Source organism: Sinohyriopsis cumingii, chromosome 13 (genome assembly GCF_028554795.1).
Source record: "Sinohyriopsis cumingii isolate HCF-2022 chromosome 13, ASM2855479v2, whole genome shotgun sequence".
NCBI lineage: Eukaryota > Metazoa > Mollusca > Bivalvia > Unionida > Unionidae > Sinohyriopsis > Sinohyriopsis cumingii.
The window spans coordinates 63,880,009-63,903,721 of NC_142973.1; the positions used below are offsets into that span (position 1 = coordinate 63,880,009).

Sequence of the window (23,713 nt, forward strand, 5' to 3'; positions counted from 1 at the left end):
AGAAATCGCTTTAGGCTTTTGAAAGTGTATTATTTGTGCTAAGGTAATTTTGTACATGAATTTCATCTTGACCAAATTCCTGCATGTGATGCAGTTTGCTGGTAGAGATAGTGTAGGGATAAATTAGTTTTTCTTGTAACACAAGGCTACAAATAGGTACTCTTTTACTGTGAATTTTATCATACCATTACAGGTTAACCCCGTTTTATTTCTATCAGAAAAGTAGTTGCTGTACAATTCATTCAATAACAGAGCAAGTAGTTGTGTCTTCTTTTATTTTTTTTAAATTATAAAAAGTCTTTCTTTAGATTCAAATAAATATTTTCATATCAAGTTTGAATTTTTTCATGGGGATTTATGTATTGTCAAATAACGTGAATGAATTTTATCATAAAAAACGTACGGATATGCAAATTAGCCTACTGGTTTAGCAATGGTCAATACAGACTGGACACATGTCTATTAGCCCAGTAATTCAGCAATAATCAAACAAGACTGAAAATACGCCATTAAACCCAGTGGTTCAACGTTGGTAAACCGGGATTGCAATTTAATACGTTTCTGTTTTAATACATTAGTTATGTGGTAAAGATGGCCGAACATTGGTTTCGAGAGTATTTGTTCTCGTGGAACACATATACAGCTTTCTGCACGATTACACTTCAAGCGACCTACATCACTCAGTGAAGGCATACTTTTCTAAGCTTTATTTATTTAAGTCAATTGTGTTACGACTCATGGTCTTAAACTATGTAGCGGAAACAAAGTGAAGCCAAACCTTTTAAGTAAATTCAACAAACAATTTATTTTCTACAATACAAAAATACAAATTTACAAAAGACTTACAGTTTTGTGAATTAAATTCCAAATAATCCTAAATTTCCTATCACAAGTCCTAAAAATAGAATGTTCTGAAATTATAGTATGTTCCGAATGAATTCCAGGAGTGTTGAATGTCCTGATGTAACACAATGATGCAGTCGAGAATGGCTTTAAATGAGTTCACAATAAAGTAGTGTATATAAATCCAAACGTTAATGATAGAAATTCCAGTGAATATTTGAAATAAAATAATATTCCTCTCGAATTATATATGACAGACTGATGTAAAATTCGAATTAATTATTTATCAAATCCCTACATTTGCACATTTTCACTTGACCTATAAGGTAATAAAATGTGGATTTCCAACGGAAGAACCTTGTCTAACTGTAAGCAAGACTGACATAAAACTCTTGCTACAACTTACAACTATGCAGAAACATTAGCAATGTAAACATTTGTCTATAGCTTACAATCATGGGCAAACGTAAGCAATGTAAACATATTGTCTATAGCTTACAATCATGGGCTAACGTTAGCAATGTAAACATATTGTCTATAGCTTACAATCATGGGCAAACGTTAACTATGTAAACATTTGTCTATAGCTTACAATCATGGGCAAACGTTAGCAATGTAAACATATTGTCTATAGCTTACAATCATGGGCAAACGTTAACTATGTAAACATTTGTCTATAGCTTACAATCATGGGCAAACTTTAACTATGTAAACATTTGTCTATAGCTTACAATCATGGGCAAACGTTAACTATGTAAACATATTATCTATAGCTTACAATCGTGGGCAAACGTTAACTATGTAAACATTTGTCTATAGCTTACAATCATGGGCAAACGTTAACTATGTAAACATTTGTCTATAGCTTACAATCATTTTTAAGTTTTCCAACACTGAGCATATCCTATCAAACAGTCTTACCAAGTTAGAAATTTGGTCAGCTGTTTTAGAGAAGAAATAGGTTTTTGGTATGGTCGATATGGAAGCCATATCTTTGCTAGGAGAGCCACCCTAAACACAATTTTGAGAGAACATGTCATACATTGAAAATCAGTTATCCATATGGATGCTAAAGAAGCCACACCATTGTTAGCGGATACACCCTGGACACAAAAAAATAAAATAAAAAATGCTCTAATAAATATTTATACCGAGTATGTGTATATAGTTTAATGGCTTGTCAGCACAGTCATGACTATATAGTATCGGTGACAAGTTTCAAACTCATTCTGAGATTAATAGAAACTGGCTCAGCCGTTTTGGAAAACGCTATTTAATGTTTGCTTACTCTTCCTATGGTATCCAACGTGAGCCACTACGGACATAATTTTAATAGCGCATGTAATATGAAACTTGACCACCAAGTTGTATAGAAGCTGGCCTAGCCGCTCTGGAGAAGGAGCCGAAAATAGGTTTTCGACATGGTGATTTTTGGTTGATATGGAATCCACATAATTTACTAAGAAACACTTCTATCATCTTTTGTCGAAATTGGCTTAGGCGTTTTTAGGTCTGTTTGGTAAGGAAGCCATCCCGCTACAAGCACCCGGCACAATTTTGATAGCATGTTTAACAGAAAATGTCAAAGCTTTCTGGAGTCAAAGTTAAACATAGTTTTTCCTATGCTGTCTGCAGAGGCCACAGCGTTGTTGGGTGGGTCACCACAGACACAGTTTTGATGAAGCGCTATGAAACATTCTTTCTGCGTTTTATTAAAATTGTCTTAACCGTTCTAAAGATGAAGTTAAAGCAGAATTGTTGATGGACAACAATTATTGGAAGTGGACCTGTCACGGAATTCTGTGCAATTGTATTGCATTTTAATGTAAAAATAGTACGGGTCACAGTTGCTGAGTACAGCATTATCCATGGTGTATGTTTTGGTTATGTCGGACGATCATGACATGTTTAGTTCACTCACTTTGTCGACCTATTTACTATGGCACGTGCAGATTATTACCAGTAGGAACTCGTATGCCTCTTGGTTCTGCGTTCGTGATTCCCGCCTAATACTGTTATATGGCGTTCCAATGTTTCGATATAATTGCAATGATGCCCTGTCAAGACGCTGTCTTCTTTACTACAGCGTTCTGTCAGAGGTCTGTGATAGTATTATACGTTCTTATTTTCTTTCTATCGTTTATGTTTAGTAGTAGATAGAGTAGTTCGTGACGTTAGACTATTCAGAATTTTACCCAACTTTCCATTAGGCAACACAAACTTCACGTAACTCATTGCTACAATTGAATAGGGTATGCTGAGGTTACAGTTGCAATTTTATCTCAATTTACACCTTCGGTTGAATAATCTTGCATATAGTAAACGACGTTGACTAGGTATAAACGTTTATAACACCGTGTTTTATTCTTGCGGAAGACAGATCCATGCATTAACTTGGTTATAATGCAGTTGCATGTACATGCAGTGGTTCTTATGGAAGACGGTTTTATTCTTGCGGAAGACAGATCCATGCATTAACTTGGTTATAATGCAGTTGCATGTACATGCAGTGATTCTTATGGAAGACGGTTTTATTATCTACCCCAGTCTTTTCTTCATATGTATAGTGGTTTTTAAGGCACAACACGCTAGAAGTTTCTGTCTCGTGTATTATCCTGTTCATTTGTTTATTTCCATTTGATTTCCGGTAAATACTGGTTGAAAAAGAGGTGTTCACTTGGAGTCTGTGTGTCCAAGGTACCGTGCTACTGACAATGTCTTTACGAATTGATCTTTCAGGCGGGTTCTTAGATTATATGCTCATTACATGAATGACGTGGTAATATAGCTTCATGCTCCTTATATGGATGACATAGCATCATAATTTCATGTTCATTATTTAAACGACGTGGTATCATAGCTTCATTTCCGTTTTGGACAGGTTTAATTTCATACATTCATACATCTTTTTGCGAAATGTACATTAACATACTTTCATGTCTTATACGTGAAGAACATAACTTCATAATTTCATGACGTTAGGATAGACTCACAAATTTCTCTCCATTAAAAGGACAGAAAAGTTCCATATATGTCAAATTGGATACAATGGTTGCATATATCGGCTTAGGTGACCGATGTATATGCCCAGAAAATATCAAATCCATGACGCCCAAATAACAGATAAGATGAATATAATAAAAGCAAATTGCAATTATTTTCGTTTTAGATCATGTATTTTGTTTTACAGCTGCTGCTTTGCACCGATCCCAACTCCAACTTCGGGCCATGCCCCCACCCACTACCTATTCTCAGCTATGCATAAACTGGAAGCGTAAGGGAACAAGACATCTTCTATATAAAACGATTCTTGCCGTGTACACTTCTTTCATTACATCGTGAGTGCCGGCTGCATCGTTCTGCGGTATTTATTTAACTTTATCTTGACTAAAGGTGGGAAAGACAGGTCAATAATGTCATGCATACTTTTCTATTTACAAATTTTACATCGTGCGCGACGGGTTCACAGTCTATTATTGTGATAAATCATTCTTGTATGAAGCTGCGATAGATGATGCAAGAAGGATGTACTCTCCTGCTTCAGGAAATGAAAACAACTCCCAAATACCCGTATGTAACAAACCAAATATAATAAGTGGTATGTTCTTGCGTCCTCGAAGAACTGTTGGTTTTGTTTTGTTATTTATTTAAGTCACAATAACTAGTATACTCTGTATTCATGATTTGTAAAGGCAGAAGACCATAAAAGTCGGATCATATGAAGAAAAATATTGCGCTGACATGTCAAAAGCTTGTTCGAAAAAGGATGACGATTCTGGGTAGTAGAGGTTTCCGAAACATAACCAAACAGTGCCAAGAACAAGGAACAAGCTGACACAAAAAATTGGCTATGAAGAAAAACTGTCGAAGAAATAAGGGCACAGAAAATAATGAATAAAAGACATTGTTGGAGTTGTGGTCATATATACCCATCCCCGGAAATCGCTATTTTCAAACAATATTATTCATTTCTACAATATATTTAACTCAGTGTCTATGGACAATTATCAATAAATTATCAAACTTTCGCTGTTTATTGCTGGGATACTTTTGGGACTGTTAAATACGACACTCCAAATGAGAGGGCTTTGCTTAATACAAATGCTACCTTTTCCAAACGGAACTTAAATTGTCATTTATTCATTGTCCAATTATCGAACAGCCAACTAATAATGTTATACAGAAGTTTTTCACGTCTTTCTGTGAAGATAATAATTCATAAATACATACAATGTCATTTTTTGTGACGATTCTTACAAGATTTTGACACGCAAGTCAGTGCTAAACATAAACATAAGTAAAATTTTCGAGTGAAAATAAAAATAAATATTAGAGGTAGTCAACTGTATTTAATGGAAACATACACTTCATTTAAACAATGTCGCAAAGAAAAATCAAGTTTTTTTGTACTGTCGTTGACTCTCACTGCCGTAAGCCATGTTGCTAGTCAACTATGGTTAATCTTGCAACGTCATACGCTTGTACGTGCGTATCAGACTGTTTACAAAGAGTGGCTCAGCTGTTTCATCTGTGATGGTACTTTAGATTCAAATATAATTTTATTAGGACTTGGACACACTGGAAGGTTCAGTACTGACAAATAGACGTAAGTACATGTGGGGCAAATAAACGTGACGTGCTTATCTCAGTCCGGTAATAATGTCTCTTCGGGTCAGCATTCTTTCAGGTCGTCAGTTGTAAACAGAAGACTATAACGTAAAATAATAATAATAATAATAATAATAATAATAATAATAAACCCCGTACATTGGTAAATGTGGTGTTGGGTACCACCCCACGGACTACCTTACAGAGAATTTGGCACAATCACATGTTTAGTTAATACATTAAATATCCATTTGGGTTATTAATATAACTTTCTAGTCGTTTCTAAGAAGAAAAAAAAAACAACAGTATAATAGTACAGGAAGAAGTAAATAGTAAATTCATGAGAGAGAGAGAGAGCATTCATGTTAAACAGTCAATATGACCATTGGTGTCTTCTGTCATTCCCTTATTCTCGTCAGTCATGTGAGTCCTTGAAAGATATCAGCCAAAATTGAATAGATTCCTTCACACATCTTATATGATCAGGGCCGAGGACAGGGTTTATGGGCGGACAGGGTTTATGGGCCCCAGGAAAAATTTTCCAGTAGGCTCCTATGAATGAACAAACAAAAATTTTTCTCTTCGGCGGCGGGCCCCCTGGTCATTATGGGACCCCGGAATTGTGTCCTAGTTGTCAAACCCTGTCCGAGGCTGTATTTGATAACACATGCAAAATGTTATGCACACTATAGTTTGCAAGTGATTCCTAAGAAAAATTATGCATTATGCATCGGTTATACTTTCATAAGCTTCCCATCTCTGACGGAACTTCTCCTAATCAGATTTTGTTGGCTGTATATTTTTCTCATTTGTAAAGATATGATTCAAATCAATTGTAAAACTTCATCGTTTTGTTTATTTATTCCTAATATTGAATATACTGCCGTGAAATTAAAATGTACAGTCATCGTTTTGTTTATTTATTCCTAATATTGAATATACTGCCGTGAAATTAAAATGTACAAAGTATATGCGATTATCATTAGTCACCTGAACAATTATATAAAAATAAATGTAACTGTGGAGAAATCATAGAACAAATGAAAACGTGATTCTTCTATTTCTCTACAAATAGAACTTCTCTAATTCTCATTTTATGCAAAAGAATATTTGAAGGTTGAATTCTATGGAAACGTTTTTGTTGAAACTATTTAAGATAAGTATCCTCTGTACACTTGTATGTCAATAAATACTTGTTTTCCAAGTCAGGACACTTATCTTAGTTAAAATCAATTATCCATTTATCTTCTTCCTTTCGATATAAATTATTTTTTAACAAAAATGTATACACACTTCGATAAACTTTTGTGGAGAGAGTTAGAGTAGCAGAAATGGCAAGCTGGTCAATACAAGATATTTCTGAAGCTCTGCTTTTTGTAGTATGTACATTCTTTGATAGCACGTATAATACATACCCTCGTGTTGTAATAGGATTATTCCACATGGATAAATTATTCATAAAAGAATGCAAACCAATAAATTGATTGTTGCATATGAGATCCCCGATTATATTTACTCCATAACTGAAAAGATATTTACAGGAAATTTTGTTACATACTTTCAGATGTGGGCACTCATTCGACCTTACATTTTACTCCTGTTGTCATTTTTTAACGACACACCGTCTGGAAACAACCGTTTAACTTGTTACTTACGAGAGACAGAGAGAGAGAGATCAACAGCTTTTGGAATTACATATAAAGTTGTTTTTTCTTGCCACTTTACTATCAATAAACTAATTCTAGCTAGATCAACTCCACACTCAGTAAGACTCTTTAATATTTTTTAATCACAGTGTGTTGAAAAAAGAACAGTTTCCCAGTAGGGATGGAGGTGGCAGTGTGTAAGGTCTTGAGCGCTTCTGTCCCCTCCCCCACGCGTCCTACAATTGACAGCAAGATCCCGACCAGGGTGAGGGCGTTGGCTATGCACCGTCTAATGTAAACACTAAACTCTTAATCAAAATTATCATTCATCGTCCATGTCATTTGCACGTAACTGCTTTACTTAATCATTTTACTATAGTTAAAATGTTCAGATGGGAAGTAACGCTTTATGAATAAAAGCGAAATAAATGTTCTATTCGATCTAATAATATAACACTATTGTAATGTGCAATTGTTTATCCTCTTGTGTTTTTCATTTGTTGGTGCATTTATATATTTCATAATTACCCTTTTTCCATGTACGTTTATTTTTTCGTTCCAATAATTACTCTCCTACTTCCATCCCACGTCAGTTTGTTCATCGAAAAAAAAACACAAATACATTAGCGTGCATGGAAAAAATTTCACGCACAAATTTAAGTTGCATACACATGCCTAATATAAAAATTCATATAAACAAATATACGAGTGATGTCAAAAAGGTCCATATGTCCAGTCAGTGGAACGTCATAAAATAAAACGTTAAAATTCATGAAATAAAAAGTTAATGTACCCCATCCCAAATTTATGCATGCATTTTTAATGTCCGAAGGCCATTTTTGAGAAAACGTGTTACAATTTCTTAAATTTTAAGTATGAAGTGTGGTTCTTACTCAGTTTTTCAACTGAATAAATCTTGACAACTGAGCAAACTAGAACAATCCATCAGTATGAAAACGAAACGACCTGCATTAATTACGTACCACTGATATATAATTTCGTAATAGTTTTCCACCATAGGAGCTTTTTGTGTAGAAAAGCTAATATGGTCTACTGCATGAACAGTCTTGTTTAAGCATACTTTCACTTGACTTCAAGAGATATAAGCTAACCGTGAGTTTGACCAAGCACAATTATTTGTTGCTTATTGTTTTTCTTGTCCGAAAGAAATGACACTGCGCCCGCCATTAAAATGTTCCTTTTTACGCATAGAAGGGCTCCAAATGTTAGAGGTTATTCGGAGTAAAGCGGTCTTCGTCTAGAAAGAATTTTAACAATTATATGCCAAAATAAGGAAAAGTTCTTATGGAAACGTTTATCCTTCCTGTAAATTAAGACCAAATTCTTGCATTTTTGCGCTTTAGCAATTTTACGACGACTCTCAATGAACATCTCAGCGAGCACAGCGTACTATTTATTTAACGTCAACTGACCTCTGACCTTATCCAAAAGGGATGTCACTCGCACATTTGTAGAAATGTCGATTAGTCTACATAAACAATCAATACTGTGAAGTCCATCATTCGTAATATTTGCACCTAAAGGTAAGCCTATTTATTATGTACCCGACATATGTTAGAATGTATTGGAATCAAGATGGGCAATTTGTGTCCCATTTTTGCTCTCGGCGTGAAAGTGACATTTTGTAATTTGACAAGAAACAATAAATAAAATAGATTTTGTACCATAACTGTTATCGTGTAAGATTGTGTTGGTGTTTATATTTCCCCTTTTAACAATTTTTTTTTAATATAGAACTTTTGCATTCTTTGCATCCGTATATTACCTTAATATCAATTTGAAAGTTAATACAATGACTTAATTTCCCTTATATTAGACCTGTCGAGTGTAATCGTCTGCAATAAATGATTTTGCCTCTCTACAAAGGCACAATATTTTGCAACTTAGGTGTTGCTAAAACTTGACAGTCCCGAAAATATATACACAGAATATATCTTCATACAGTATTATTACACCCTCATCAGGACAGTAAAATATATGGGAACAGCAAAAGCTTTAAAACTTCACTGCAAAATGCGGGAAAGTATAATTACCATAAATATTTACAAATAGTTCACGGTTGGACACTTTCCATTGAACAGTAAAATATGAATTAATCTGTCTACAACATTTTGCGGGTATGTTACAAGTCAACCAGTCGACACATAATTTCTTGGCAAAATGATGATTTCTTACATGTCTCTGTTTAAACATCTTAAGTGAACTGGCTTGTTTTGACACAAGTTCCCTTAAATCAAAGTACCTGCCTGCTTAAAGTCAGCTTTTGTGAATTTCTTGTAACTGAGATATCAAAACAACAATAAAACGCCAGTTTGCAATGTACCTTAACACAGTCAGATTAACCATCAGAACCCTACATCAAATTCTTAAACGTTTAAGATGTTTTTGTTAAGTAAGCCAGTGTTTACTTTCACATTTCCCGACAATATGCTTTGTACATGTTAATATAGAACAGTTGCAGATAAGCAATTATCATCACATTACTGGTTGCAGTCGACTTCGATTATTGTTCATATTCAAAAAACTTACAAGATCATCGAGATCGTTGGGATACGTATACACAATAGTTGTTTTCATAAATGACGGCACTTTTGTGTTAGGCACATATGGATCATGGAAGCGCACTGGAATAACTTTCTGATGACGACATCTGTTGATGTAATACTCGGCTCTGAGCTGGTCGTAGATGTACCTCGTGAAAAGAGCACTAGCGTCTGCCTCAGGAACGTCATCGGCAGGTGCTTTTATGTCCACCAAATACTTCGGAGAGATACATACAATAACAAAGTCAGCCTGTAAAGTAACAAATAATAAAATTACAAATTGTATGAAAATTAATATTCTGCACAATAATACTTACAGAAACATGTGCTGAATTTTTTACATGACAATGTTAAAAAAGCAGCCATTTCCAACCAATAATGATTCAGCAGGGCGAGAGTAACCCTGTCCGACCAGACAAAAACAGCAATGTTTTGACATTTTCTGGCTCTTATCTTTTTATGGCTGTTACACACAAACTGTGGAATAGCTTCTTGACTAGGACATTTATTTCTTCAAATAAAATGACAGATTATTGAAACGTGTCACTGTAAACGCAAATACGATTAAGAAATCGAGAATTGTGTGTAATATTGCATTTTCTCACGTACCTTACATTAAATGTTATAAATGTATCAAATGGATTATGCATTAGAAGGCTCTGAAACCCCGGTGTCTCTACATCTAATGTTTTAAAGATTTTTTTAGCAATTTAAATATTATGATTGCGTTCAGTATCTGTGTCTGTAAGGAATGCTACAGTTATACCCCGTTTCTCTTTAAATTTCAAGTGTGTGTGTGTGTGTGTGTTGTTGTTGTTGTGTTTAACTCCATTTTTCAGCACACGATAGGCTATACATGGCGACCAGTATTAATGGTGGAGGAAGAACCCGGGAAAACCCCAGAAAGAACCACCGACCCACGAGAAGCTACTGGCAAGCTTTCTCACATACCGACATTGGCTGGCTGAATGTGTGTGTGTGTGTGTGTGTGTGTGTGTGTGTGGGACAAAACCTCATTAAAGTCATATCCATATTCGCCAAGGTTCCTATATGTCAGCCCAATCTACACATTGGGAGTTGACCAAATATTTCAGTAATTTTGTCGTAGCCACGTCTATTGACTGACATGAGTTGTCTCCCTTAATATGTAATCTAAACAATAGCGTGTAGCAGGAATACTACATTTATACTCTCTTTCTCTCTTATGGGTTGGTAAATGTTCTGTGGTGAGCTTGCAAACAAATCTATATACGTTAACAATTCATAAGCTAGAATTGCGGTGGGCTATTGCGTAATGCCATTAGAAACCACAGAGTTTGACAAATATAGTATTGTAATAGAATTCACATCTGCCCTCATGCAGGAATTAAATTACTATACCCGTGTCGTGTTTCTTACCTGACAAAAAATGTAATTGCTGTTTATCTCAAATGCGTTAGATGGATTTGTTAAAGAGGTCCCACAACGCCACAAAAGTTTTCAAATACGTTTTCGGAATATCTCGATAAATTAATCGGATTAGGAATTCAGTTTGTGCGAGCACGACGAAAACTTTGCTAAGTATATAATAAAAGGAGAGTATAATCAATGTATAATTTGTACAAGGAAACTTTAAATCGTTGACATTAACCGAGTCGCAGATTCGAGTGAGTTTAATCACTTACGACCTTGAAGATAGTGATCTATTTAAGGAAGGCAGTAATTCTAGTGTGATGTACCATGGTCTTTCACGGATTGATTCACAGTCGGCATAACTTATTGTAAAGAAAAAGTATCGCTTGAAACATAATTGCCTTTTTCTTTGACATATATTCAGATGAAGTTGAGTAAACCCATCTGCTTCGGCGCGTCCTTGTTGGCTTTATCAAAGCTGTTGATACACGAGTTTTATTACGATGATATCAAACTGGGGTACGGTGATAACATCAATATACTGTACACACATACTGACTCGATGATGCATGTCGTCTACCAGTGACGCAGAAATTGGCAAGACACAGCATGTAAACGAGTTTGATACCAGCGAGTATCTAAATGACCATCGACTGTCTAGCAACGCCAACAAGAAAATCGTGTGGAAATTCAAGGAAGAATGCGTAGGCAAACCTTTCGAGGAATATGTGGGACCGAGACCTAAACTATACTCGATCATGGCTAGAACTGGTAAAAACATCAAGAAAGCCAAAAGAGTCCAAGCATGGCTGTGCAAAAGGATCACAAGTATACCATGTATGTAGATTGTCTTCGCCAGTACGTGAATTTGCAAAAGCGACAAATCTTATTCGACCAAAGAAACATCGCATGGGTGCATATTGTTGCACGAAAGAAAGTTTGTTCCCGCTGAATACCAAGCGTTTGTTGATTTTACATTGTCGCTAGAAAGCTACGCTTGAAATATATTCGAAACACCTTTTGACATATATGGATGAACAAACGCAGCGACCAGCAACCGAGTTGTTGTTGACGTCGACCAAAACGAGCTTGTGATTTTTCATGATCTTTACTAGAAAACTCCACACATCCAACGGGGATATCTACGATATTATTTTGAAGCGACGAGGCGCAATCGTGCCGAAATCGGGCATACTTTAATGGTAACGAGGGAATCAGAGACGCCAACGTGTCGTGAAATTCATTATAAAATGCGTTGACGATACTTATACTGTGACCAAGTAATATGTAGACACAAGGGCAGCCTATGTGATATCAGCCCAAGCCCCACCAATACGCCTAGTAACTTCATGCAACGTAAGTAGAGAAATATTAACCAGCGAAATAGCGATAAAAATCTAGGGCTTAGCAATTGGCCTACTAATATGTATTGGTGCGGTGGATGGCGTTGAGAGCATAACCCTCACACCTTTGAAGTGCGCGAGTCCGGATCAATACTCTTTCATCTTGACCAGAAATAAACGTGGGTGGGGTACACTTAGTTCAATAAATCAACCCCACAAATCTGTGTTGATAGTGATGGACGCTGTTGTGGGTCTGATGTCACCTGTTCATTAAAATATGCAATTTTGTTGCAGGAAAATCATTCTGGAACAAACCCGCGTACACTTTAGACACATACCGGTAATTGGTAACAGCCATATCAAGCGCGAAATTCAAAATGGCTACAGGATAGATGGTTGTGCTATTCCAGGTGGATTTACAAGTCACCAAACATATGATTTGCTCAGGAAATATAATCTACCTGTCACCAAAAGGACCCTTCAGCCGACGGTAGCTGCACAACCACGAGAAATACCGGTAAGTGTATAAAACATACATCTATGTGTGCAGCCAAATGTGACGCAGATACTTGCAGCTTTTAAAGAATAGGCGATTTCAGCCCCTCACCCAATAATCAATATCATCACGGGTGAAAGGTTGATTTATCGGCCTAGGGTACAACAACACAATTGTGAAATTATGACTTGGCTTATAGTATTCCAATATTACGATTTTGTTCCGTTTGTCAACCAATATCTACATCAAACGGTGTTATCAGACACTCGTCAGAATAAGAATGCTCTACTCAGTAATTTAGGCCACTGGCTCATATTGCAAAATACAAGTACATATCAATACAGTGTGTGGGTGTGGTCTTACAGTGTGTGGGTGTGGTCTAAAGAAAGTGGTGCACAACATGCGTATGCATTCACAGGTTTCTATAAAGAATCAATATAAGATAGTTCGTAATACCTACTACTTCTTTCAATCCTACCATGCCTACACGTCTCCACTTTCATCACGTGTGCTGGGCACCTTAATTTGGCATGTTAACTTCAGAAATAAATAATGATAATCCACACATTCAATGCGTCGTTTTTTGGAAAACCAGACCGTTTTTGCTAATGATATTCCCCATTTCTGAAAACAATGATTTTAGTTTTAACGAGATTCACAATCATGCCAGTTTTATCACAGAAACTTTAAATTACATTTGTTTGCTGTTGCGAGAGCCCTAGTGTATCAGCACAGTTAGCAACATCATCAGCGTAAAGTAATGCAAACATATCAAGAGTATCTTCCGAGATAAATACCAACCCTCTTAAAGTTCAAATAGAATTTTGTCAATGGCCAAAAAGAAATCGACCGTTGAACTTGATGGACAGTATCAACTCAAAGTCAGACTGCAATCATTGTATTAGCACCCGAAAACGTCCGGTTACATTTTATACTGCTGGCGTGAAAACACCCAGATAATGTTTCTACAATTGCGAATTGGAATTCACCGACAAATGCACTTCGATAAAAGTCTTCGTTGATTATATGAACCAATACTAACTCAACTAAAGAGTTAAAGATCTCGATTATTATTGAACAACGATGCATTATTATTGAACAACGACGCATTATTATTGAACAACGACGCATTATTATTGAACAACGATGCATTATTATTGAACAACGACGCATTATTATTGAACAACGACGCATTATTATTGAACAAGGACGCATTATTATTGAACAACGATGCATTATTATTGAACAACGACGCATTATTATTGAACAACGACGCATTATTATTGAACAACGACGCACTTATACGTATAGCAGTTCTTGAAGGAAAACGGGAACGACGTTAAAGACACCAAGCAAGAGCGCAATCTTTGTGTTGTTATATTTATTTAATTTGCATTGTTTGTTAGCAATTTTTTAAAATACATTTTTACCCCATTATATGATGTGGGTAATGAAACACTGTATCTAATGGTTGACCTTATCCAAAATCAGTGACAGTTTTGGTAACAAACATTTTATTCCTTCTTGAACAATGAACTTCTGATCCTCATACGGGGTATTGTTTTTCGTCTAAGTTTGTCATATGACAATATTAATCGAAGAACTGTGATGGACCCTCAAAGCTACCGAAGCGATAAAATAGTCGAAACGAAACAACAGTTGCGATATGAAGTTACCAAGATTCGCAAGAAATCACGAAATACAAACACGTGTGATGTTGTGGATGCTATTTTTGTTGACTCAACGTGGTAACAACTGATGGCTTTGTGTGGTGGGAATTGCGATTACGGCAAGTATAATAGGAACGCCAACCGGAGTTGTTGTCAGAGCCATATCCATCGTAACTGGTGTGGAAGGAGGCACCGGAAAAATAATTTCATTATGGTTACATTCGCAAATACGCGTCTATTCAGAACTTCTCTACGGCTGCCCAATTGTCAAGCTGTACTTGGTGGCTATCGATGATAAAACAAATAGCATGGTGGAGTTTGAGACTGGGCTGATGGAGATGGAAAGTTTGCCAAGACTATTCGCAGAAATACGGAACCAATAACAGGTTACTGATTTGCATATATTAAACATCGCGTAACCGATTCCCAGCGTATATAAATGCACATGTGTGGAAGCATTTCTAGTGGGGAAAAAGTTATGGGGAGACAAACGGGCATTCCACGAGAGAGAGAGAGAGGGAGACGGGGGGGGGGGGCAGAGGTATGCAATTTTACATACTACTTACACGTGCTATATTTCCGTCTAGCCAGTCCTGAATGTTGGCTGCTATGCTCATATCTCGTACATTTGGATTATTTCTATAACGATCGCTCCGGACCTCAAACCCATTGTTCTTCAGCGTTTTCAACATTTCCACCACCTGCCTCAGATAACAGCTCGAGTCCAAACTGCACGTACAAAATAGACAAAGACGACGATAGCTTCCCTCCTCACTGGACATGGATTCTGGGTTTCTGAGTATGTTTGACCTTGTTTTTCGAGGCAGGTTATCTTGACTCGATGAATATACATGATATAGAGCGCTCTCTGATATACTCCTGTCCATTACTGACACACTCCTGTTCATTACTGATACACTCCTGTCCATTACTGATACACCCCTGTTCATTACTGATACACTCCTGTCCATTACTGATACACTCCCTGCAGCTTCATCCTCGTCTGCAGAGGACGAATATGGTCGCTTGAGCAGCGTTTCCTCATTATCAGATTGTCCATCAAGCTGGCAACAACTCCGACACATACAACTATTTTCCACCACTGAACGTAAATATTCTTCGTAACCAAGCGCACACGTGCAAACACATCTGCATCCATTTCCTTGGCGCTGCGACATGTTGGGGGGCAGACATAGGTTTTATCCCCGTGATTACTTGGATAAAATAGATAGAATTAAAATAAAAAAAGACCGCATGTGTATGCTCGACAGTGCTCGCTTGGTTAGTTTATGGCATAAAAATAAGAGTTTTGGAGTAACTGCGTTTTTCCAATGGTTGTTCATCAAACCTTACCACACTTGCATAAAATGTATAACAGGTTGAAAAAGTACGATGCAATATTGCCTCCTATAATCGACTTTAATTTGTGCAGTGTCACATTAGAAATTTGTAATTTGTAGAAAAGGACGGCACAATCGTGAATTCTCATTCCAAATATGTAATAGATAAACATGGTGTTGCAAAATACTTCCATTACGCATCACTACAGCACCATTATATGATGGATTTTTCCATACATCTATTGTGTTATTATTGTACATCAAACAAAATCAACCCAGTCATACGATTACAGGATTGAACAAAAATGGCCTAGGTGTAACTTTAAATGTATGGCAACAATATCCAGGACTTCAAACTCTAAGCGTTGTCCCTGCGGGAAAGCGGTAAAACAATATCAAACGGTATATCTTCTGAATATATCTACCGAGAAGAAACATTGGACATGATCATTTTTACCTCTGCTCCATAGTACCTGTGTAGATACCTGCCACCACTGCAAGCTCACCCGGGAGCTTTGTATACCGAATATCTATTTTGGGGACATGACACATTATACCTGGAATTTCCAAAATGCCAACAAAAGTCCAGTTCACTGCCCTTTTGTAAACAGTGTGTTCCTAAGTGACAAAAATACACAAAGAGTCTAAAATGAAGTATTGATTCCCTCGTAATACTTATATAAAACAAATTAGAGGAAACAGCTATCTAAATAAATAGTTCACTTAATGATGGCATGAAGTGTACGAACAACTCGAACACACGAGACGTACATATAGAATGTGAATAGACACTATAAGGGGTTCGTATCTAATTGTCGTGACTGATCTCTGCCCAAAAAAAGACGAGCTGTGCAACATATAAAAAAATTTATTGGCGTGTTGCCAATAAGAAGAAATACTGAATTACTCAATACACAGCTATTTTAAATGATATTATTATTATTTTTAATTTCGCCCGAAAAGACAAGTTAACGCTGTGGACTAGATACAAAATTCGTTTCTGCACGTTTGACTTTTTTTAGTGCAAAACAGTGTGCGAAACTACAGATATATGAGCAAGAAGCAGTTCTTACCGTATATACCATTAAATGACATCCTCCCAATTTACAACACAGTAAAACAAAGTTCTTAGTCCTTGAAATTCAGTTGCGTTATGTTTTAGCAGAAATTGTTTTGCGTTGTTCTCATTTCAGTGAGAATACGGTAAAACAAAAATCATTTGATTTAAACTGTACTACCCAATAGCAAACTGTGTCTACGTTGTTCGCACTTGAAATCACGGTAAAACAAAGATCATAGACTCTGAACTTTCATCTTATTATAATATAGCAGTACTGGGTCTACGCTGATAGCACGGTCCAAAAAAGAGCATAGACCCTGAAGTTTAATTTTATTATACTATAGCAGAACTGTGTCTACGTTGGTCGGACTTGACAACACAGTAAAACAAAGATCATGTGTTTGTGTGTGTGTGTGTGTGTTTGATTTGAATTTTTAACGTAGTTCTAACAATTTTTCAGTCATATCGCTACGATGTCTGCAGTGTGGCAGTTTATAGTGATGTCAAGCACTGGGGCATCATGCCGCAGACATATAGCATGATGTTCCACCCAGTCACATTATCCTGACACCGGTCCTAACACTAACCTCTTAATGCTGAGCGCCAAGCGAAGCAACTGTTAGTACCATTTTTTAAAAGTCTTTGGTATGACTCAGCCGGAGAACGAACCCACGACCTCTCGCATCCGAGGCGAACGCTCTAACCACTAAGCCACCGGAGCGGTAACAAAGATCATAGACCCTGGTCTTAGATGCATTATACTATAGTGGAAATGGGTCGACGTTGTTCGCACTTGGTAACACCGTAAAACAAAGATAATAAATCCTGAACTTCAGCTAAATTATATGATAAGCAGAACTTGCTTTACGTTTTTTGCAATTGAAAATACGGTAAAACAAATTAAAGACCCTGAGTTTCCACTGCGTTATGATATAGCAGAACTGGGTAAGCGTTTTAACTGTTTGCATCTTAGGTGTAGCTAAAACTTGACACTGCCAAAAATATATAGGCACAATGTATCTTCATACAATCTTATCACACCCTTGTCAGGACAGTAACTAGTAGGAAACGACAAAAACTTTCAAACTTCACTGCAAAATGCGGGAAAGTATCTTTACCACTAATTTCTACAAATAGTTCACGGTTGGACACCTTCCAGGGAGAAACAAGATTATGAAATTAACTGTCAACAATATTTGCAGAGTAGATTACAAATAAAACAGGTGATGTTTAATTTTTGACAAAATTATTTCTTACTTGCCTTTATTTAAACTTTGTATGTGAACTGGCTCGTTTTGGTACAAGTTCCGTTAATTCAACTTACCTGATTATTCAAAGGTCAGCTTTTGTGAATTTCTTAAAAGTGGGATGTCAAAATTATTAATAACGTACACGAATACAGTGTACGTAACACACTCTCATTAAATCCTCAAAAGCCTGAAACAATTTCTCAAAAGTTTAAGATGATTTTTGTTAAGTAAGCCAGTGTTTGCTTTTGGACAGTACGCTTTATAAATGTTTGTATTTGTTCCCTAAATAGAACGGATGCAGATAAGTAATTACCATTGTATTAATGGTCACAGTCAACTTTTGCACATATTCAAAAAGCTTATAAGATCCTTATGATCATTGGGATACGTGTACACAATAGTTGTTTTCATAAATGACGGAATTTTTGTGTTCGGTACGTATGATTCACGGAAGCGTACGGAATAACTTTCTGATGACGACATCTATTGATGTCATACTCGGCTCTGAGCTGGTCGTAGATGTACCTCGTAAAAAGAGCACTAGCGTCTGCCTCTGGAACGCCATCTGCCGGTGTTTGTATGTCCACCAGATACTTGGGTGAAATACATACAATAACAAAGTCCGCCTGTAAAGCCCACAAAATTTTTTTTTATAAATAAGGCAAATACTGATGACGAAGGGAGACCAAAAGAAAAACAGCAGTGATATGACACATTCTGGCTCTTAGCCTGGTATGGTTGTTACGCATGAACTGTGGAGTAATTTGTTGACAAAGAACATTTCTTCACATAAAAATGACACTGAGATTATTGAAAAGTGTCACTGAAAACGCGAATACCATTAAGAAAAAGATGACATGGTGTAAAACTGCTGATTCTCACGGACCTTACATTATCTGCTACAAATGTATCAAAGTGGATTATGCATTAGAAGTATCTAAAACCTGGTGTCTCTACATCTAATGTTTTAAAGATTTTTTCTGTCAGTTTAAATATTAAGAATACTTTTAGTATCTGTGTCTTTAAGGAAATACATCTTCGCTGGCCAAGGTTCCTATATGCTAACCCTATCTCCACCTTTGGAATCGATCAGATATTTCGATGCTTTGTCCTAGCGACATCTATTGGATGTTGTGAGTTATCTCCCTTAATATGTAATGCCATCTAACCAATAGCGTGTAACAGCGGTGCATTGTACATTGGGCCGAAATTGGCGGAGGCAATTGCCTTCATAAGAACACTTTGTAAGTTTAACATCTAAAGTATGACAATGTACAAGTGAACTATCGCAGATGTATTTGAGACAAACACAGTTGTGTGCTCCCCTTGTCTCGATCATGTAGGAGCACTATTCTAATTTGAAAAACTTGATTTTTATTGGATGCGGTGGCATTCTGCCGCGTCAATTGAATTTCACAGACCTAATCACTGAAATATTTTATCGATCCGCCAAGGTGTAGAACGTGTTAACACATCGGAGCCTTGGCTAGTGAAGATGGTTAATATCTTCCGGACGCAAGGTAGAGTAAAGTGCCTTGCACATAACAGCCTACACGGGTACATCTGAGGGCAGCTTTCGAACTACCATTATTCTTGTAGCAAGCATGACAGGCTAACCTGGGCCACAAACACCCACGCACACAGGTATATATATATATATATATATATATATATATATATATATATATATATATATATATATATATATATATATATATATATATATATATATATATATATATATATATATATATATATATATATATATATATAACCAAAGCCCCTTATAGATTCACCATAACGTTTCCCCGCTGTTAGGTTTTGCACATGCGTGCGTCTAAGCCCGCATTTTGGGTTGGGAGATTCTCTGCTGTTAGCTTGTAGACAGATCGATATACGTTGGCAATACATAAGCTAAAATTGCGGTGGGCTATTGCACAATGCCATTAGAAACCACGCAGTTTGATATATATGGTATTTTAAAAGAATTCACATCTGCGGCTAACGCAGGAATTAAATGACTAGAACCATGGCGTGTTTGTTACCTGACAAAAAGATGCAATTGCTGTTTAGCTAAAACGACTCAGACAGATTTCCTACAGAGGCGCCACAACGCAACACAATTTTTCAAATGCGTATTCGGAATCTCTTGATAAACTAACTGGACCAAGGATTGAGTTGGAGCATGCCAAACGAAACATTCGCTAATTACATAATAAAAGGAGAGGATAATCAATCTCTTATATTGTACAAGATAACTTTAAATCGCTGACGTTAACCGAGTCGCAAATGCAAGTGAGTTCAACCACTGACGACCTTGAAAATTGTGAAACATCAAGTGAAGGCAGTGAAATATTCAACGAAGTCAGTGAAGACAAGTATATCTGCTTTTCAGATACATCTTGATATCCTTATTCCACGGTCTCGTGGATTGCCTATGTTGATTGACTGTCGGCATACCTTACTGAATAAAAATGTATTGTCTAATTGCTTATTTACCAATATTTTGTTTGGTTCTACACATCAGTCCTTTTAAACCTTGACAGCATAATTGGTTTTTTCCTTGACATATAATCAGATGAAGCTGAGTTAACCCATCTGCTTCGGCGCGTCATTGCTGGATATATCAAACCTGCTCATGCACGCGTTTTATTACAATAATATCGAACCGTGGTACGGTGATATCAAGATACTATACCCGCATGCTGACTCCCGGGTGCATATCACTACCAGTGACGCTGAAATGGGCAAAAAATAGCATGTAAACGAGTTTGATACCAGTGAGTACCCGAAGGACCATCGACTGTTTAGCAACACCAAAAAGAAAGTCGTGGAGAAATTCAAGGTCGAGGGTGTGGGCACACTCATCGAGAAATACGTGGGACCGAGACCTAAACATTCGCAATGTGTATCAAATATTGGAACTCATGACATGTAATTAGGGTTTGCAGAACTAACTATGATAGTACATTTTGAGGAAATTCAAAGATGCAAAAATGTAAATATATTTATTTCCAATCTTATTACCAGCTAAAGAGACATATGATTTTTCCCTGTCACGTGCATACTCTTTGGTGGAGGGACCCCAGCTATGTATATGACAATGTATCAAAAGAGTTAATCGGGGAAAATTGCACAGCAGTGTCGTATGACAATCTATTTAACCAGCAGAAATAAGACTTCTTCGGCGAGTTGGCTTATAGGCTCTGAGGCTCTTAGTTTTCTACCCAGACCTTCAGTTGCATTTCTTTCTCGAATTTAGTGTCTTGACTGACTTGTGAAATGTTACATCTGATAGATATGCGAAGGCCGTTTTCCTCAATATGCATTTGTATGCTATTTTTATATACCCTACATAGCTGAACTATTCTATTTGCGAAAAGTTACGAACGTTACACCTAAAAAACCGTTTAAATGATCAAAAGGGTTTCAACACTGCGACTCTCACGTTTGTTGTGGACATTGCGACTATCGCGTTCATTTGTTTGCTTGTTTGAAAGTTTCACTTGTGACTCAGTAAACTCGTCCACATTGTTCACTTTATCATTTCTACTTTCAAATATACGAAACAGCTTTTTAAGTTCATCCACAAACAAATCTAATAAACTAAAACCTAATTCGTCTGCTACATCAGCGTCCATGGTTTGTTTACAAAAGTAGTTCCTAATACACGATATTATTTTTAAACACGTGCCGTGCATTATGCAGCCGATCAGTATGGAAATATACTGCACCGCTAGGACATTGTAAAGTCAATGCAAGAAATAAAAAGAGCATACAATAACAATTTGTCTGCGACTTACAGCTCACAAACCGCGATGTGGGCTTCCATATGGACTGCAATCACAGATGCCCAAGTGGGCAAATATTTCCAGTGGGGTTGGGGGACAAGTTATTGGAAGAGTAAATAGGCTTTCAGGCCTGAAACCGGGAATTGACCAATCGGTCTCAAATGAGAGAGAGAGAGAGAGAGAGAGAGAGAGAGAGAGAGAGAGAGAGAGAGAATGCAATTTTGGCAGAATACTTGCACGTGCTATATTTCCGTCTAACCACTCCTGAATGTTGGCTGCTATACTCATGTCTCGAACATTGGGATTATTTCTATAACGATCTGTCCGGACTTCAAATCCACTGTTCTTCAGAGTTTTCAACATCTTCACCACCTGCCTCAGATAATAGGTCGAGTCCAAACTGCACGTACAGAATAGGCGTAGTCGACGAAAGCCAACATCCTCACCACTGGACACGGATCCTGGGTTTGTTAATATATTTGACCTTGTTCTTCGTGGCCTGTTATCTTGACTAGATGAATCTATACTCAACGTACTGTCTGATGAACTTCTGCTCATTACTGATACATTTCCTCTCGCTTCATGCTCGTCAGCAGACGATACATTTGGTTGCTTAATCAGCGTTTCCTCATTATCAGATTGCCCATCAAGTTGGCAGCAACTCCGAAACATACAACTGTTTTCCACCTCTGAACATCGACAGAGTTCATATCCATGCTTTGGTCTTGACCTCCGTGGCCTGTTATCTTGATTCGACGGATGTATATACAGAGTGCTTTCTGATAAACTTCTATCTGTTAATGATACGTTTTCTCCCGCTTCACGCTCGTCTGCGGACGATGAGTACGGTTGCTTGGGCAGCGTTTCCTCGTCAGATTGTCCATCAAGTTGGTAGCAACTCCGACACTTACAACTGTTTTCCTCGACTGAACGTTGATATTCTTCATATTTAAGCGCACACGCGCAAGCACATCTGCATCCATTTCCTTGACGCTGCGACATGTTTTTAGTCATACGTTTTCTCCCATTTATTTGGAAAAAGAGATGGCATTTTTTATTTTTAAAAACGCCGGTATCTATATACCCCACACTGTTCGCTTGGTTAGTTTGTTGCGTAGAAACAAAAAAATAAAGGAGTTTTGGAGTAACTGCGTTGTTTTATAAGTCTTTCATCAAACCTTAACACAAATGCATCCAATGTATAACAGGTTGAATAAGTACGATTCAAGATTTCTTTCTATAATCGACGTTAATTCGTGCAATTTCACATCAGAAATATAATTCCATTACGCATCACTGAGCACAATATAATAGCATAGCACAATTATAAGATGTATTTTTCCATACATCTATTGTGTTAGTCAGTGGCGTCACTAGGTTTGGTGTCACCCAGTGCGGTAACTCATGGTGTCACACCCAATGGACCTCCTTCCTGCACAAAAATTCAACCCAACCCCGCCTTGTGACTCCACTGGTTATTGTACATCAGTCAAAATCGATCCAGTCATACAGTGACAGAACTGAATAAAAATGGTAAATGTGTAATTTTAAAAGTATGGCAAATAAGCAATAATATCCAAGACTTCAGACTCTACGTGTTGGCCCTATGCGAGAACGCTAAAAACTATGTCAACGAGGTATATCTTTTGAGTATTTTAACTGTGAACCGGAGAAGATACATGTGTGTAATCATTTTTACCTGTATTGCAG

General features: G+C 36.9%; 1 protein-coding gene and 1 long non-coding RNA gene across 4 annotated transcripts in view; one reads left to right on the plus strand and one right to left on the minus strand.

Annotated features, from left to right (window-relative positions):
- Positions 1-786: 786 nt before the first annotated feature.
- On the minus strand, positions 787-23,666 carry LOC149785718 (uncharacterized). 3 transcript variants are annotated; one of them, XM_089979588.1, is made up of 3 exons: positions 22,241-23,666; positions 9,648-9,911; positions 787-5,552 (listed from the first exon to the last, which is right to left on the minus strand). In XM_089979588.1, the coding sequence occupies exons 1-3, from the start codon at positions 23,015-23,017 to the stop codon at positions 5,535-5,537; spliced, it is 1,059 nt and encodes a 352-aa protein (XP_089835714.1). In that variant the 5' UTR covers positions 23,018-23,666; the 3' UTR covers positions 787-5,534. The 3 variants fall into 3 exon arrangements, with proteins under 3 accessions (XP_089835714.1, XP_089835713.1, XP_089835715.1); XM_089979587.1 differs by lacking the exon at positions 787-5,552 and having other exon boundaries at positions 6,298-9,911; positions 22,241-23,662; XM_089979589.1 differs by lacking the exons at positions 787-5,552; positions 22,241-23,666 and adding an exon at positions 15,129-16,353 and having other exon boundaries at positions 6,298-9,911.
- Positions 9,920-23,713, plus strand: part of LOC149785719 (uncharacterized) — a 31,544-nt gene continuing 17,750 nt past the window's right edge. The window contains exon 1 of the long non-coding RNA XR_016425443.1: positions 9,920-12,913. This is a non-coding gene — a long non-coding RNA (uncharacterized LOC149785719). The remainder of the gene's footprint in view (positions 12,914-23,713) is intronic.

Bases quoted from the DNA above. Each gene is read 5' to 3' on its own strand.
- LOC149785718 (XM_089979587.1), bottom strand. From the start codon at position 23,017: ATGACTAAAAACATGTCGCAGCGTCAAGGAAATGGATGCAGATGTGCT. The intron at 9,912-22,240 runs GCAAGTATTCTG...GTTACTTTACAG, and splicing joins TAGACGGAAATATAGCACGT to GCTGACTTTGTTATTGTATG.